The 15849-nt window shown below is 44.3% G+C and overlaps 1 protein-coding gene across 18 annotated transcripts in view; it reads right to left on the reverse strand.

The window, feature by feature from the left end:
* RBFOX1 (RNA binding fox-1 homolog 1) overlaps window positions 1-15849 on the reverse strand; it is a 1119122-nt gene that overhangs the window by 42442 nt on the left and 1060831 nt on the right. For 10 of the 18 annotated variants that reach the window (XM_066382652.1, XM_066382658.1, XM_066382660.1 and 7 more), the window contains one exon: window positions 2022-2064. In XM_066382652.1, the coding sequence (XP_066238749.1) occupies window positions 2022-2064 (43 nt within the window). Of the gene's footprint in view, window positions 1-2021; window positions 2065-7735; window positions 7776-15849 lie in introns of all 18 variants that reach the window. The other 8 variants (XM_066382662.1, XM_066382653.1, XM_066382659.1 and 5 more) reach the window with 1 other exon arrangement.

Raw genomic sequence — 15849 nt, forward strand, 5'->3', positions numbered from 1 at the left:
TGGTGGGCAGAGCATCACCCCCTGGTGGGCGTGCCGGGTGGATCCCAGTTGGGCGCATGCGGGAGTCTGTCTGACTGTCTCTCCCTGTTTCTAGCTTCGGAGAAATACCAAAAAAAAAAAAAAAAAAAAAGAATCTCTAACGAGGGCCCGGGTCGGTTGGCTCAGTGGTAGAGTGTAGGCCTGGTGTGCAGGAGTCCCGGGTTCTATTCCCGGCTAGGGCACACAGGAGAAGCGCCCATCTGCTTCTCCACTCCTCCCCCTCTCCTTCCTCTCTGACTCTCTCTTCCCCTCCCGCAGCCAAGGCTCCATTGGAGCAAAGTTGGCCCGGGCGCTGAGGATGGCTCCATGGCCTCTGCCTCAGGTGCTAGAATGGCTCTGGTCATAACAGAGCAATGCCCCAGATGGGCAGAGCATCACCCTTTGGTGGGCATGCTGGGTGGATCCCGGTCGGGCGCATGTGGGAGTCTGTCTGACTGCCTCCCCATTTCCAACTTCAGAAAAATACAAAAAAAAATAAAAAAATAAAAAAAATCTCTAACGATGCCCCAATAGAGCATTTGCAAAAGTGTGCTGCTGGGATACTAATAGTACCAGGGGGAAAAGGTACCTAGACTAGACAGGTTTGGGAAGGGCTGAATTAAAATGAAAGTGGTCACTCTGGTCATTCCATCTGGAGGACTTCCTAAAGCAACACTGATGAGCACTGTGGCTCTCCACTGCGTCGTGAAGTAGTTTAACAAAGGAAATCACAATACCTTTAGAGAGTACTTTTGGAAAAAGATGCTCTAATGTCCAAATGGTGAATTACTTAGGAAGAGAGGGGGGCATGTGTGTGCTGGTGGGTGAGTAGGGCTGTGTGATACCCTTTACTAGAGTAATAATGGGCTCTATCCCAGATGGAGGTCTCCTCCTTTCGGAGAACATCAGAGGATCTCACTTTGTGCAAAACAGGTGGATTGGTGTCCATATAATTAGCTCAACACTTTCTTTATAAAGACAACATTTACAAAAATATTTGCAAGGTGAAAAACTTCAATATAAGCCATTACTCCCTACTTTATCTGCACTGATACATTCAGCTGTTTTTGAGGTGTGGCAAGCTTTCTTGAAACGTGAAAATAAAAGTTCATCCCAGAAATTTTAATTATTTTGTCCTCTATTAGGTTCAGGTAACCTTTTCCATAGTAGAGTTCTTATTAAAATGATGAATTTTCACAGTAAAAAAAAAAAAAAAAAAAAAAAAAAAAACAAAAAACACAAAACTTTCTTAATTGACTTGATACCAAACAAGAAGGATAATAGCAGGTTACAGGCCAATCCAAGTAATAAAACGCCCGCTGATCATCCTACTGTTACTTTCTTCCTTCACGTTAGTTGCAGTTTTGTTGTTGGTTAGAGACCAGATTTGGAGACTCAACCAGCTACACTCCAGTGGTGGTGTGGCTCCTTCTCTTCCTGCAAATGTGTTCATTTGGGGGTTGCTTCCGCAGTGAAAGGTAGGTTTGAAAGCTATAGCAAGGGGAGCGAGTGAATTTATAAGCATCTACAATGACACCAGGGGAAAATATATACATATTCACTATGCTATTCTCAAGGCTACATGCATCATAGGTTTTTTATTTAACCATTCTAGTTGACTCCTGGAACCTACTAATTTTTTATTTTATTATTATTATTTTTTTTACGGTTGGTTCTGTGAAACCCTAGAATTCTCTTCCACTGAATTTGTATTCATAAAACCCAGATTCATTGGAAGAAATGTGTGTAGCCAAGCCAGATGCCCCCGCCCCCCACCCCCCATTTTGATACACTCGTGATCTAGCAAAGAGGGGCAATTTGAGGATGATCATCTCATCATCTCCATTCTAGACGACTTGAAATCAAAACTGGAAAATTCAGTTAAGTCTTTCCTCCTTCTATGTTAGAGAACATCGCCCTCCCTGGAACGGCCTTGTTAGTAGGACTTCACGGCAAACCCACAACCAGAGTGACGAGTTTCTCCACCAGTCAGGATCTCATACCTGTAGCAATTTATTGCCATAGACAGGCTCTTGATACACTACTCTATAAGGAAACAGAAATGTAATGTTTTCAATGCAAAAATGAAATAAATAAAAGAAAATGCATAAGTCAGACAGAAATTCCAGAGCAATTCATTTACAAGTTTGCATCTCTTCAGTAGGACCCGAGCGGAACCCACCCACCGAACCCAAAGGAAAACCAGGCGTTGCCGCACAATCCCAGTTGTGAGTTTCTGTAATTGAGAGTTATCAGGGAGGTGGAGATGGGGCTCAAGTACGCTCACTGTCGTTGTGTTATAAACCCTGTGTTTCCTTTTAAAGAAGAAAAAATATATATATTTGCATGGCTTCTCACCCTTCCAAGCATATTCCGATGGCTCCAGTTAAGTATTTTGACATTTTTTTTTATGTAGCCTGGCTCTCCTTTCCATTTTAGTTTTACTGAACTTTCCTCTTTAAATTAATCTGGAAGTTCTCTCTCTCCCTCTCTTTCTCCCCCCCCCCTCTTTCGCTCTCGCTGTCTCTGCCCCCTCCAAGTTCCCACTCATTGCTAATTCAAACGGTGCAAGGACAGCTGCGCCTCCCCAACGGCTGGCCCACCCTGTCTGCTCACCACGCTTCTCTCCCTTCCCACCGTTCCTTCCTTCCACGGCCTCTATCAAAGGTTGTCCAAGGACAGCAACAACGCCATTCTCAGGACTTGATTTTTTTAGCCAGACCACTGGGGTGGGGGGTGGGGGGGTGTCAAGCCCTAGTTAGTGTCAGTGAAGATTTCTGGAGAAGTGATATCATCTTTTCTCTAAAAACATGAAAAAAGTCTCCTATTCTGAAAACAAGAAGTGGAGGTAATGTAATGAGCTTCCTCCCTGTTCAGCCTGCAGTGAAGAGATACAGTGGGGGCAGAGGTGTTCTCTCTCACATAACAGAGGCTGAACTTCGTGAGGGGCTGTGGCCTCACCCCACCCCCTGTGGTGATGGACCAGCCTGACCAGCCTGACATTGAACCCCGGCTGGCTCACACTGAAAGCAGAGACTCTGGGATGAGGAAGGGAGGTTTTTATATATTTGGAGAATGTTTGCTTTCCAGCTTTACATGATGCTGAAGCTGCTGCCACTTCTTCCTGAGCTCCACCCTCAGTGACATGCGCTCACCCCTTTGTTTTAAGACCCTCACACAGCAGAGTGACATGAATTCAGGACCGACTGTGTTTAGCCGTGGTGCCAACCAGAAACTTGTTCGGTCAGGTTTTAGGAATGATGGAAAAACGCACCGGAATTTCATCGACACATATTTGCTAGGCAGTCTCCAGGCTGCCCTGCCTGTTAGGGACCTGAGGCGCTCCGAGTACAAGGGAACATGGTTAACATTTACATTGTCCCCTTCCTCATCTTCTCTTCCCTTCCTCCCATTGCCCGGAACTCCACTGTCTTACTCCAGTTTCTGCTGATGGCTTGTCAATTCCTTTTTGATAGCTCTGTTGTCATTTCCTTCTTCCCATTTTCGACATTTATCCTTTGATCAAATGCCATATCCTTTGATCGCTCCCTGAGTGGGTTATGATAAGTGTCTTAGCTGAGTTCATCTGAGCAACACTCATTTTCAGCTCCCTGATCAATTCTGGCCTCACGAGATCTATAGCTGCACCCCTAAGTGTAATGGATTGCTTGTGAGGTCTGGGGAACTTCGTCTTTCTACCTCACCTTTCAAACAGATGTCATAGCCATGTATCACTTCTGCTAGTATTTATTTTTTCTTTAACTTGATCCACTTTCTAATTTAAAAGGATTGATTTCAGTGTCCAACGCTAAGTAATAACACTGAACTAGTAGATTGATATGCTAGTTATGCAAACTAAACTCCCATCTTTTGACCTAAAAGAGAGAGAGAGAGAGAGAGAGAGAGAGAGAGAGAGAGTAAGCATGTGCGAGTATGGAGGGGGTGGAGGTATGTCCCCAGGTGGAAGTGACCCGGATGTGACCCTTTCTAATCTCTTTTCTGACTCACAACCCTTACATCCTCTCTGAGGAGTGTCACCCACCCTGACCCTGAATAGGTCCCTTTGTGGTGACAGGCAGCATCTCTACTGAGTGGCTGAGCTCCTGAATAGAATGCTTTCTCTTTGCTCTCAGCCTCAGCAAACTTCCCTGGTTTTGACCTTGGCGTCTGGCTCACAGCATCTCCTAACAAGTCTATCCCCCTCTAGCAATTCCCGGGCATCTATGAACATCTCCCCCTCTCTCCTCAATCCTTTCTGCTCTGAAAGGGTTAAGAAGGAGCTAGTTCTGGGTAGCAGGTTGTGGCTGGCCAGTTGCAGGGGCCCTTCAGGTCTTTCGAATCAGAAATGCCCTCGAGGGCTCCCACATCCGGTGGGAGGGAGGGAAGGTCCTTGGACAACAACGGGGAGAAGGGGCGGGAGAAGGTGGGGCGCATGGGAAAGGGCAGCCCCGCTGATGTACACACGGGTGTCCTTGTTGTTGACTCGCTCTGTTCTGCTGTCAACACGGAGAATACCTGAGGAGGAAGAACTGAAGAGTGAACTCTCCTTAACATCTTAAAAACCACCAATGCTAGAAGCTCACTCCTCTACCCAATTAAATTAAAAAAGATATAACTGGTTTAAACCTATCAGAAGTGAGTAAAGTATCTGACACATGTCTTAGGACGGCCCTCTCAGGATTGCCTTAAACCTGTTTATTGTGCACTATTTCTAACGAGATTGAAAGAGCAAACCAGAAACTTCCTTTAAATAGAATAGAACCTCACAGGCTTTTCTAACCTCTTTAATCATCATTTCTTAAAGAAATGGGCCTCTGGGGACGTGTCTACTCATTGGAACATACCAGCATCTCAAGGGAGGTGGGGGTAGCAGCTTGAAAAAGCACACTCAAAATTACTTCCAGCCCAGTTGAATCCTGCTCCATAAATTCTAGAGTGCAGGACATATTCATATTTTTTCTTGCCCTTAAATCAAGTTAAGATCATCCATGAATCCTTGTTTTGCTGCTGTAATAGGGTGGTCCAGTTCCTCGCTGTCGCACATGAGCACACATCACCCAGCAGCAATAGTCCAAGATTGCCATCTTACACAGAACCAAAAATCAAGAAGGTCTGCAAGCCTGAGCTGCCTTCTGGGGAAAACAGCAGGAAATGTGCTGGGTAAACAAGACTTAAAGTTCATATTGAAGTTAGTTTGTTTTCCCACTACCTAATTGCATCTTTGGAGCCGCCACCCCTCACCCCTCGCTGAAAGATCTTACTGTCATTATAATAGGAACAGTGGGAAAATATATACTTTTTTTTTTTTTTTTGGCTACTAGGGTGGCTTGAAAAGGGTGAGAGAAACAGTTCTAAACCAAGAAATCAGGACACTCAGGACTTGGAAGTTACCGAAATACCTATAAGTCCTTTCATCTAAACATCACCCAGATACCTAAGGGGCTGTACCACTGAGCCTGGTGGGCTTTGCCCAAATATGGTGAATTTGTGGGAAGCAAAAGCTCTTCAAAAAACCAACAACACAAAGGGATTGTTCTGGGGCTTTCCTTTCCTGAATGGAATTACTCATTCCTCCTTAGTGTAGATGTTGGCGTATTTTTTCTCTTCTGATTCTCTTAGCTCTTTCCATTTGCTTCATTCTCAGGGATTTTCATTTATTCCAAACCAGTACAGGACATCCTTTATCAATGATTTTAACTAACTAGTCATTCTGTTTCTTTGTTTGTGGACTGTTACAGCCTATACCTTCAACCAGCTTCTAGTTCCTCCTATACACAAATCTATGAGGCAAGGGAAAGATGCCAATTTGAAACCCCCATAGGCTTGACCTGTGGTAGCACAGTGAATAAAGCACCGACCTGGAATACTGAGGTTACTGGTTCAAAACCCCTACTTGCCCTGGGCAAGGGACATATGAGAAGCAAGTACTATGAGTTGATGCTTCCCACATTTTTCTTCACCTCCGGCCTTTCTCTCTCTCCTCTCTCTAAAAATCAATAAATAACAAATCTTTAAAAAAAAGAGAGAGAGAGAAATCACCATAGAACAGCTCAAATTATTAATTCAATCAATTATTGCCACCCTCAATAAATTCCAATCAATTACTGTCATTTAACAGAGAGGTGAATACTCAATAAATGATAACAAATATTACCATGTGTTTGTGTTTAGCTAGGCTTACATAACACTCACTTTTTTTTCCCCCTTGGGTCGGTGTGAATGGAGATACTTTTCTTTTTAGATTTCTCCATTCTTTCTCTACTCCTCTCCATTTCCAAAATTAAAAAAAAAGAAATTCCCTAACTTAGTTATGTCAACTGTAGTCCCTGTATGTGTGCATTCTATCTGGAGGCTACACTGGGGGAGGGGGTGGACAGATGTTTGGGTTCACTGGGTACCTAAGGATGTAGAAGAGGTCCAGCCTGCTCAGCCTCAGCCTGCCTCTCCATTTAAAATGGCATAAACTGAAAGTTTGGATCAAGAGGATGTGAGAAGGAGTACATCAAGCTACAAAAAAAGGAAGTTGGTTGTTCACTGGGTGAATAAAGAACACGTAGATCATTCATTAGTTTTATTATGGAAAAAAAATTGAAGCTAACTCACAGATTATAATAAATGTACTTGATTGGACTTGATGCAATAATAATAGAACTCAACTAAGTTCATCACTGATGGAGATTAATACTATGTCTCAAAATTGTAATTATTTGAAATTCAAAGAGAAGAAAATTAAATAACCAGTGTCTTCCTCATTTTCTAGTAAATGACATTAATTTGATCAGAAATACGGTTTTATTTTTCTTTGTTATCTAGTCTATAAAACAAGTGTGATTCCAGCGAACTTATTTGAGGTCACTTGTAATGAAGAAAGTATATAATTTAGAAAATGCCCACCAATCTTGCCTATTTATTTCAAATTGTGTTTATTCCAAGTCATTTTCATAACACCGCTGCTCACATCATAATGTGGAAGAATAACGGCTTCTAGGTCAACTTAGATAAGTTTAATTACGGTCCCCATAATGAGAAGCATCCTATTCTTTCTCTAAAAGTGAATAGCTTCGGACCCGTTTTAAGTTTAACAGACAATTCTGAGTCAGGGAGCAGTTCTAGGGAAATGGAAAAATAGGGTTGAAGAAAATAAGGGTGTAATGCTCAAGTTGGCATACTTTTGTTAGGAAATGTTTCTTGCTAAAATCATCTATGGAGGGAGGTAGGGAGGAGAAAGAGACAGAGAGAAGGAAAGGGAGAGATGGAATATTTTTCTAGGGCTTTTTGATAAGCAATTAAACATATTTATAAGACACCCTTGAAAACTTGAGCCATGAAAATATATTTAACCCTCTGCAGCTGGTAATGACAGCAGTCATCCTAAATATTAAACGGAAAACACAGACCACACTGAGAACTTGAGAGAGGATTTCTTTTTTGTAGAGTGATCTTATTTGATATGAGAGAAATGCCATCTTTTTTTTTTTTTTGGGGGGGGGGGTTACGCATTTATTCTGAAGTTGATCAAGGAGTTAATTCCACTCACTCAACAGCGCGGGATGCTCTGGTGAGCAGAAGTCCCTCCGCCCTGCGAGTCCCTGGACTCTCCCACGGCCTGGGAAGTGGACGTGGACGGCACCGAGTAGTAGAGAGATTCTCAGCAAACTTGTAAAAACAATGACTCCGGGAGGAAACAAGGATGGCATGCACGTTAATGAATACTTACATAAATGTCTGCACCATAAAATCCATCCTGGTAAACAACACTGCAAGGGTGCACACACAAAGAGAAACATCCATATTAGTGCATTTCCCCCATGCAGACACACACCAACCCCTGCACTGGCCGCGTTAGTCTGGTCACAAGATCCCAAACACAGGAGCTGAGCGTGTCCACGTTGGTTAAGGAGGTTGGAGACAACAGAGGCCGATCGGGCTGAGAAAATTAGGCTGGGGTCCGGCGTGGGCCCAGAATCGGGATGTGGTGATGTGCTGGGTACCAGACTTCCCACCCTTTCAGGAGGGGTATAGAAATGCAAACAGGGTTGATTTTTATTTTGAAGTGGCCTAGACACCTAGGAGAGTCAGAGTTCACATTTAGTCAAACCACATAGCCTCCCCCCGACCCCATGCTCTGGGAGGAAAATCATCGGCTTCGAATGTGTGATTGATGAGGGTGGGGGCACCAGTTGTCACATTTTCAATATGGGTGACAGCCGAATGACCTTAAGGGAGGTCGACAACACAAATGGTTTCAGAAATGGTCTGGCTTCTTCCACACTGTGGCACTATATTTGATAATTCCTCGTGCCACTCTTTCTGGTAAATATAGGAGAGTATCTATAATTATACCTGTGTGTATGTGTGTGAAAAAATATGTGTTTGTTTCATGTGCATTTATGGCTATATGTATGTGTGTGAATGCACATATTTGAGTGTTATGTATGTGTCTATACATACCTGTGTGCACACATGTCATGAGTATACCATGCTCATGTCCATGTGTACTGAATGTATAGGGTGGAGAATATGCACAGTAGTATACTTGAACATCCATGTATGCATGTGCCTATATGTACATATTGTGTTTACATGCAAGTTTCTGTGTGTATAGCTGCATAATCTATATTCAGACTAAGCAGAGCCCCATATTATGGTAGAACAAGCCTGTCCTACCAGCATCTCTCTGACCACTGTCCACACAGTCATCCCACAGAGAAGAGACTTCACAGTAGGGGGAGGAATCCAGGACTTCATCAGAAATTTCTTGGTATACCGTGAGTGAAACAGCCAGAAAGAGAAGCTCACACCTACCATGATGGGAAACTGACTTAAACTTCCTAAGCCTTACAATGGGCTTAATGAGGGTCATTTGCAGCCTGCATCCCTCACAAGCTTCTGTTGAGGGTCACAGGATATCTTGATATAAAAATGCGTGTTTCCACATGCATGTTTTCCAAAGGATGGTAGTTGTAATTAATAACCTTCCCTAATGTCTCCCCCTAGAGTTTACAGATGATTTATGAGTCGGGCAAAGGACTAGTGAGCCCCACTGTTGAATGAAGCTGTGGTTTTAATCGAAGCACAACTTTAATTACCGAAGGATCCCAGCAGGCTTCTGGAGCAGAGTGGACCCACATGTAAGCCAAGCATATTGAGCCAAGGGAAGGCACTTCACAGCACGCACGCACACGCACGCACACACGACAGTGACACTGGCTTGCTGGAGAACACTGTAGTGTGCTTCTCAGAGCTTTTCAGAATTGATTGCCGAAACCCCAAGTACCATTATCCTTAAAAAGTTGGCAGGGATTTCACACGCTAAGGAGGTTGGTCGGAATCGCTTTCAGCTGTTCTCATTTTGATCAATAGGGCTACAGTTCACAAGAGCACTTGTCAAGCACTGTAAAACCCTAATCCCAGAGACTGAGGTGTGCGGCATCCTGAGCTAGGCTTTGAGTCCTCTTTCAAGAGTCCCCATGTAAAAAGATAGTGTCTGTTGGGGGTCAGAAGGCAGGGCCAGCCTCTGCCTACATGACTCAGGACAGCTCTGATGCAACAGGAGAGAACAACCAATATTTAGCTTGGGCTCAGAACCACAGAGCCGATCATTTAGCCATAGCAAAACGAGTTCTGTCCCGTCCTGTCATGCCATCATGCCTTCGCACATGCTCTTCCTGGTGCAGGGAACGACTTGTCTGCCAATGCCCTCATCCAAAAGCCGATCACCATTCAAGAGCCAAGTCAGCTGCAAACCACACAGGCATCTGGGTCAAATTTCAGCCTCACCAATCAGCAGCTTTTGTGCCCTTGGACTAATTACTCAAGCTATCTGAGTTTCATTTACGCATCTGTAAAATGGGGAAAGAGAACTCAAGGAAGGAGTTGGTGAGAAAAGCCTGCAAAGTAATGACTTTGGCATCGACGCTCTAACTGCAGTTCACCATTGCTGTGACCGTTACCAAGTGCCCCACCCAGAGCGGAGTTGTTTCTCCCTCCTGTAAGTGCCAACAGCACATTGTTTGATCCTCACGTGGTCCGAGAATTTTATATATCGGTCAAATATTAAAGGTGTTTGTGTATGGGACTCTTTTCACATTGATGTGGCGCCCAATAAGCTTACTCAGCGTTCTATCCTGCTTATGTTGAACACATTGCTTTTTACCCAGGAGATGTCAACTAAATATCTATTGACTGAATATTGCCCGTATTTTAAAAGGGAGGTGACAGTAGATGACACAGAGTAATTTACCTGTCAACTCCAGGTAGAACTAAGTAGCAGATTAGGAGGAGGCAGCTGCAGTCTCCAGTTTGTCTATGATTGGTTATTCAGTGTCAGTGGGGGAGGGGCAGGGGAATAAGATTCCCCAACTGGACCCTGGCGTAGGAGACCAGTCTGAGAGGCTTGATAGGGGGTGATCCAGGTGAGGAAAAAATATTCCTGTTTAGCCAAATATTACCATCTTCAACTACGGGAAGCAATGCCCTTTTCTAAATATCCGCAGAGGAGAGGCCCGGTCTGTGTCTGCTCTTCTGGAAATACAGGCGTACCCCAGAGGTTCTGCAGGTCCGGCTCCAGACCGCCGCAACCAAGCAAGCGTCACAATAAAGTGAGTTAAAATTGTTTTTGCTGGTGGAGGGTCTGGCCTTCAATTTGTAAAAAACAATGCAACACGTGGGAAGCGCAGTGAAGTGAGACAGTAAGATGAGGTCTGTCTGTGATGGAAAGAAGAGCTGAGGCTAGACCTCAAGCTCTGTTCCCACGGGAACCCAGTGTGGACCGGGAGTGACTGAGGCCGGGCTCCGGCTCTGACTGGGAGAGCGGCCCCTTCGCTCACCAGGACAAGTCCTTGTGCGCTGGGGCGAGCTGTGCGCCTCCGTGTCCAGCCTCTTGGTACCAACAGCTCCCAGGGTGAGGCAGGAACAGGCCCTGCTCTTTGTTCAGTACGGTAACCTAGTGGCCATGCTTTGCCCTCCGATGTGGGCCATGAAAAATGGCTTTGGGGCCCTGGCCGGTTGGCTCAGCGGTAGAGCGTCGGCCTGGCGTGCGGGGGACCCGGGTTCGATTACCGGCCAGAGCACATAGGAGAAGCGCCCATTTGCTTCTCCACACCCCCCCCCTTCCTCTCTGTCTCTCTCTTCCCCTCCCGCAGCCAAGGCTCCATTGGACCAAGGATGGCCCGGGCGCTGGGGATGGCTCCTTGGCTCTGGTCGCGGCAGAGCGATGCCCCAGAGGGGCAAAGCATCGCCCCCTGGTGGGCAGAGCATCACCCCTGGTGGGCGTGCCAGGTGGATCCCGGTCGGGCGCAGGCAAGAGTCTGTCTGACTGTCTCTTCCCGTTTCCAGCTTCAGAAAAAAAAACAACAAAAAATTGCTTTGGGACTCGCATGTCCCACATTTAGGAGACAGAGAACCAAAGAGATAATGTGATCTAATGTCCTCATCTTGATAAGCTCAAAGAAAGTATGTCTCTGCTGTTTAAAATGCCCAGTGTGTTCCCACTACTGTGCCCAGGCACAGAGAGTGGAGGAGAGAGGGAGCCCATTTGCTGTACCCGCCCTCAGGGTGCTCACAGGGAGGGGGCGCTCTGTCACAAAGCCACGTGCATAAATTCTACATGGCAGCTGCGATGGCTGCTGTGGAGGAGAGGGACAACAGCACTCTGGACGTGAACTGGAAGGAAGAGGCCCGGCCACAGAGGTCAGGGAACCAGAGAAGATGCCGTGGAAATCTCGAAGGCTTAGCCAGGGAGAGCAGGAAGAGCAGGCCAGGTTGAGGGAGCAGCCGATGCCAGGCCCAGTGTCTCGAGGGCACCAGGCTTCACAGAGAGCCCACAGGAAGGGCATCTTTCCACTCTGGGAGGCTCTGTGGGAAAGTGGTGACTTCGCGGAGAAAGGAAATCAAGAATTCTAACTGCTGTTATAAACCACACTGTGTAGGAACTGCTCGTTTTCACACTGAGTGCAACACCTGTATGTTTTGGAAAGGAATGAATGGGAGGCTCAGTGATCTATCTTCATGGTAACTCTTAAAAAACAAACAAACAAACAGGAACCAATATGGCTGTCCTCATTGGCAGTGTGAGATAAAGTCACTGTTGGGGCTGTCAGTTTGGCCAAAGTGCTGTGCATCCGCCCCTAAACTACAAGTAACAGCACAAGTACAAATACTATTCATCCTTACATTGAGTGATGACTATGTGTCCACGCCTAATCTCAGCACGATGGGCTCATTACCCTCCTCAATCCTCATACTACCCCTCCGAGATGGACAGTATTATTGATCCTCATACTACCCCTCCGAGATGGACAGTATTATTGATCCTCATACTACCCCTCCGAGATGGACAGTATTATTGTCACCTCTTTAGCAATAAAGAAACTGAAGAGAAGAGAGCTAGGTAGTGACTAAGCTGGGCTTCAAGCCCGGGGTAGTCTTGGCTGCACAGCCCCAACTTTTAATGGCTCTGGCAGAGAGCAGTGGTCAAACTTCAGCACACATCTGAAGCACCTGGATGGCTTGTTCAAACAGATGGCCGGGCCGCACACCCAGCCCAGAGGTCCTGAATCAATAGATCAGAATGGGGGTGGGGGGGGCTAGGAATTTGCATTTTTAACAAGTAACAGGTGATGCTGCCGCTGCTGGTGCAAAGACTAATAGACTCATTGCTCCATGAAACACCATCCTCCATGTGATTACATTTGAGACGACAGCAAAAGTCAGCTTCCTAGGTCCTATTTATTCTAAATGGAAACTGGTTATAGGAAAGCTCTTACAAAGTCTCATGCTGGTTTCCATGAATATATCCAAGCACTTATTTTTAAAGCCCCATGAAACAGGTGCAACAGATTTGTAGGAAAAGGAGGACAGGGGTCAATGTCTAGTATGCATCTAGAGATAAATGAACCACAGCCCAATCACAAGAGAAGGGAGTTGCCATCATGCATGGAACAGGTGCAGCCGATTTCATTGCAGAGACGGTCTGTCTAGCCATGCAAAAGTAATTGTATTGCTTGTCAATCACTTTGGGGCTGCAATGTGCTTTTGCAAGAACATAATGCAAATGCACATCTCATTTTCTTAGAAAGGTAATAACGGTAGTTAAATATTTGGATGACTGCAAGCAGGGAATGACTGCACCGTAGCAAATTAGTTTATTTTTTTTAAAAAAAGGAAAGAAAGACTACTATGTGCAAAGTAGACAATGTGTTTGTGTAATATAATCTAGTCTAACCACAAATATATTTTTGAAGGAAAGGTTATTTAAAACTGTCCTGCCTTACTGCCCCTTCCAAGTGGAAATAAATTAAAAAATTTAATGAATTCAAATCTAGCTGTTTGTAAGTAGATATCAGGTGGGTCCATGAACTTCCTGGCATCATTTACATAGAATTGTGTGTGTGTGTGTGCACGTATATGTACACCACCATTTTCCAAAGGAAGAAAAATACATTTTTTAATTGGATTATTATAGGCATCTATGACATCCTACCCTCACACCCCAAATTAAAGAACCACTGATTTATATGGTGTTTGCCTATAAATGTACTCAATTAAGAGGATTTTTTAAATATAAGAGGTTACATTATAAAAACTGTTTGAGACTCTGAATAAGAATTGACACCCAAAACAAAATGCTAGAGAGAATTCTGGAAAGTATTTGAGAATGGGTGGTGATGTCTTTAGTTCTAGTATTCATATTAAATTGGAAAGTTCCTAAATATCAGATAATACAGTTTGAGAATCAGATATTTAGAAATTAAAACCAAAAACATGGTTTATTTATAGACAGAAAGGTTCATATACACAGTGTTAGAGCCTGTTTATCAGAGAGGATTTTAGGACCTGAGAGCTTTCTCCCAGGACCTGTGTATGGATTTTTCTTGCACTAGCCAACTTTAAGAAGTTTTCTCCTGGGCGACTACCATATCTTTCCTATACCAAAAGTAGCACAGTCTCTTCAAAATACTTCTCAAGCTAACTCTGGGAAGTCGTACCTAGATGTGTCATAATTAATTACCCAAGAAATTACAGAATATCTTCCTCAAAGATATCCAGAGAATCAAGATCAAAAACCTACAGCAGGTACTGGATGCTTAGCTTAGAATAATAATTTTTAAAGTCTCCTATGATGCTCCATTAGAACACTCTGCTGTAGCTCCGTACAATATGCATGGCAATTGTAGGTGCTTACTAAGTAGCTGTTTTACAATTAAGTAATAAAGAACAAGAACTTGGTGAGGCCAATCTCATGAGGTTTCTTTGGGAGGGAATGGGGTTTTGTTACTGTCATCTAACATCAGAAGTAGCACTGAGTTTGGTGGGTACCTTTCATCTTCATCCACAAATTATCAATCTGCATGCTCCACTGGATGGCAATTACCCAATGGGTAATTTCTCCCAATTATGAGTCATAGGAAAACAGACTGAACATTATGGTTCCTCTATCAATATTGACTCCAGGTCAAATACAAGGACAAATAGGGAAAACTCAGTCCGTTCAGCTCTTGTTAAGACTGTTCACTAGTTAATATTTTATTTACAATCCACACATTCCACGAACTTTTGAAGTGCTCTTTGCAAACCAAAGCCATCTCTGTGCTTTGTGCGGAATGCAGGGCTGTGAACTGCAGGTGCCCCCCAGCAAAGCGGTAAGCGATGCAATAATACAGGGAGAGACAGAGTTGCAGTAACTGCAGCACCTCAACAACAGTAGATACAGCTCTCTAAACACGCACCACATGATGGACCATACCAAGCTGTAACCTTACGTGGATCTCCTATCCCAACCTTTATCAACTCGATGGGGGCAGACGTAGTCTTGACTGTTAAGGAAACCGTACTTCAGGTTAAATCAGCTGCCCAGGATAATATGAGATAGAATAGTATGAAGTAATCTCATCTGTCCCAAAAGTGTCATTTTAGGACTAGCACCATCCTATAGATAGACAAGGTAGACGCTACATTTCCAACTCATTACTCATTCTCATTCAGTTTATGTTGGCAGTCATCAGGGGGTTGGCTGTCTCAGTCTAGGATTTTGTATTTACTTCTATGATCCTTCCCTGGTTCAAGTAGGGCCCCAGCCCCTGAAGGAAGAATGATCATGTATTAATGTCCCAAGAAGTTTCTATTTTACTGTGCAAGAAAGAGAAATTGGGTTTCTCAATAACCTATGTTCTTTACTTGCTGGGAAGGGCTTCAGAAAACATCAGGATATGGAAGGGAAAACCAAGTCCATGAAAGGCAATGGATGGATGTAGAACATCCCTGGTGAACCCTTCTGAGTAGCTGTCTGGATGGTAGATACTCCGAAGGTCACCCATGGCTCCACAGAAGCAGCCATGGAGGTCCTGGGGGATGAGTTTTTTAAATCGATCTCTCAGAAAAAGATAATATGGAAGCTACATATGGATAGAAGATAAAAGACACGTTTTTGGTTGGAATTTTAGTAAGAAAGTATATTTATATTGGATACTTCGAGAAGAATAGAGGTTTAGGTTGGAAGTTAGATATGTCTTCCACTGATGACAATGGGGAAAAATACATTTTTTTTTCTTAATAAATACAGTTTGTTAGCCGATGTGTTAGAAAAGATGAGGCTCATCGGGTGTGAGGGAGAATCACAGGATGAGATCGTAGCATGTGGACATTTAGGACGTGACTGGGCATAAATGTGTCTTAAATCTCGTTTCCTCCTAGAAGCCTTCTCTAAACACCCAAGCCCCTCGTCGGTGCTCGCAGAATACTCTACCTTTCCACTGAACACATTCTGGGAAATTGTTAGGGCACCCTCTGTCCCCAATGGGAAGACATTCCTCCGAGGGTGCCCCTGGCCTC

The sequence above is a fragment of the Saccopteryx leptura genome, chromosome 4 (genome assembly GCF_036850995.1).
Source record: "Saccopteryx leptura isolate mSacLep1 chromosome 4, mSacLep1_pri_phased_curated, whole genome shotgun sequence".
NCBI classification, from domain to species: Eukaryota; Metazoa; Chordata; class Mammalia; order Chiroptera; family Emballonuridae; genus Saccopteryx; species Saccopteryx leptura.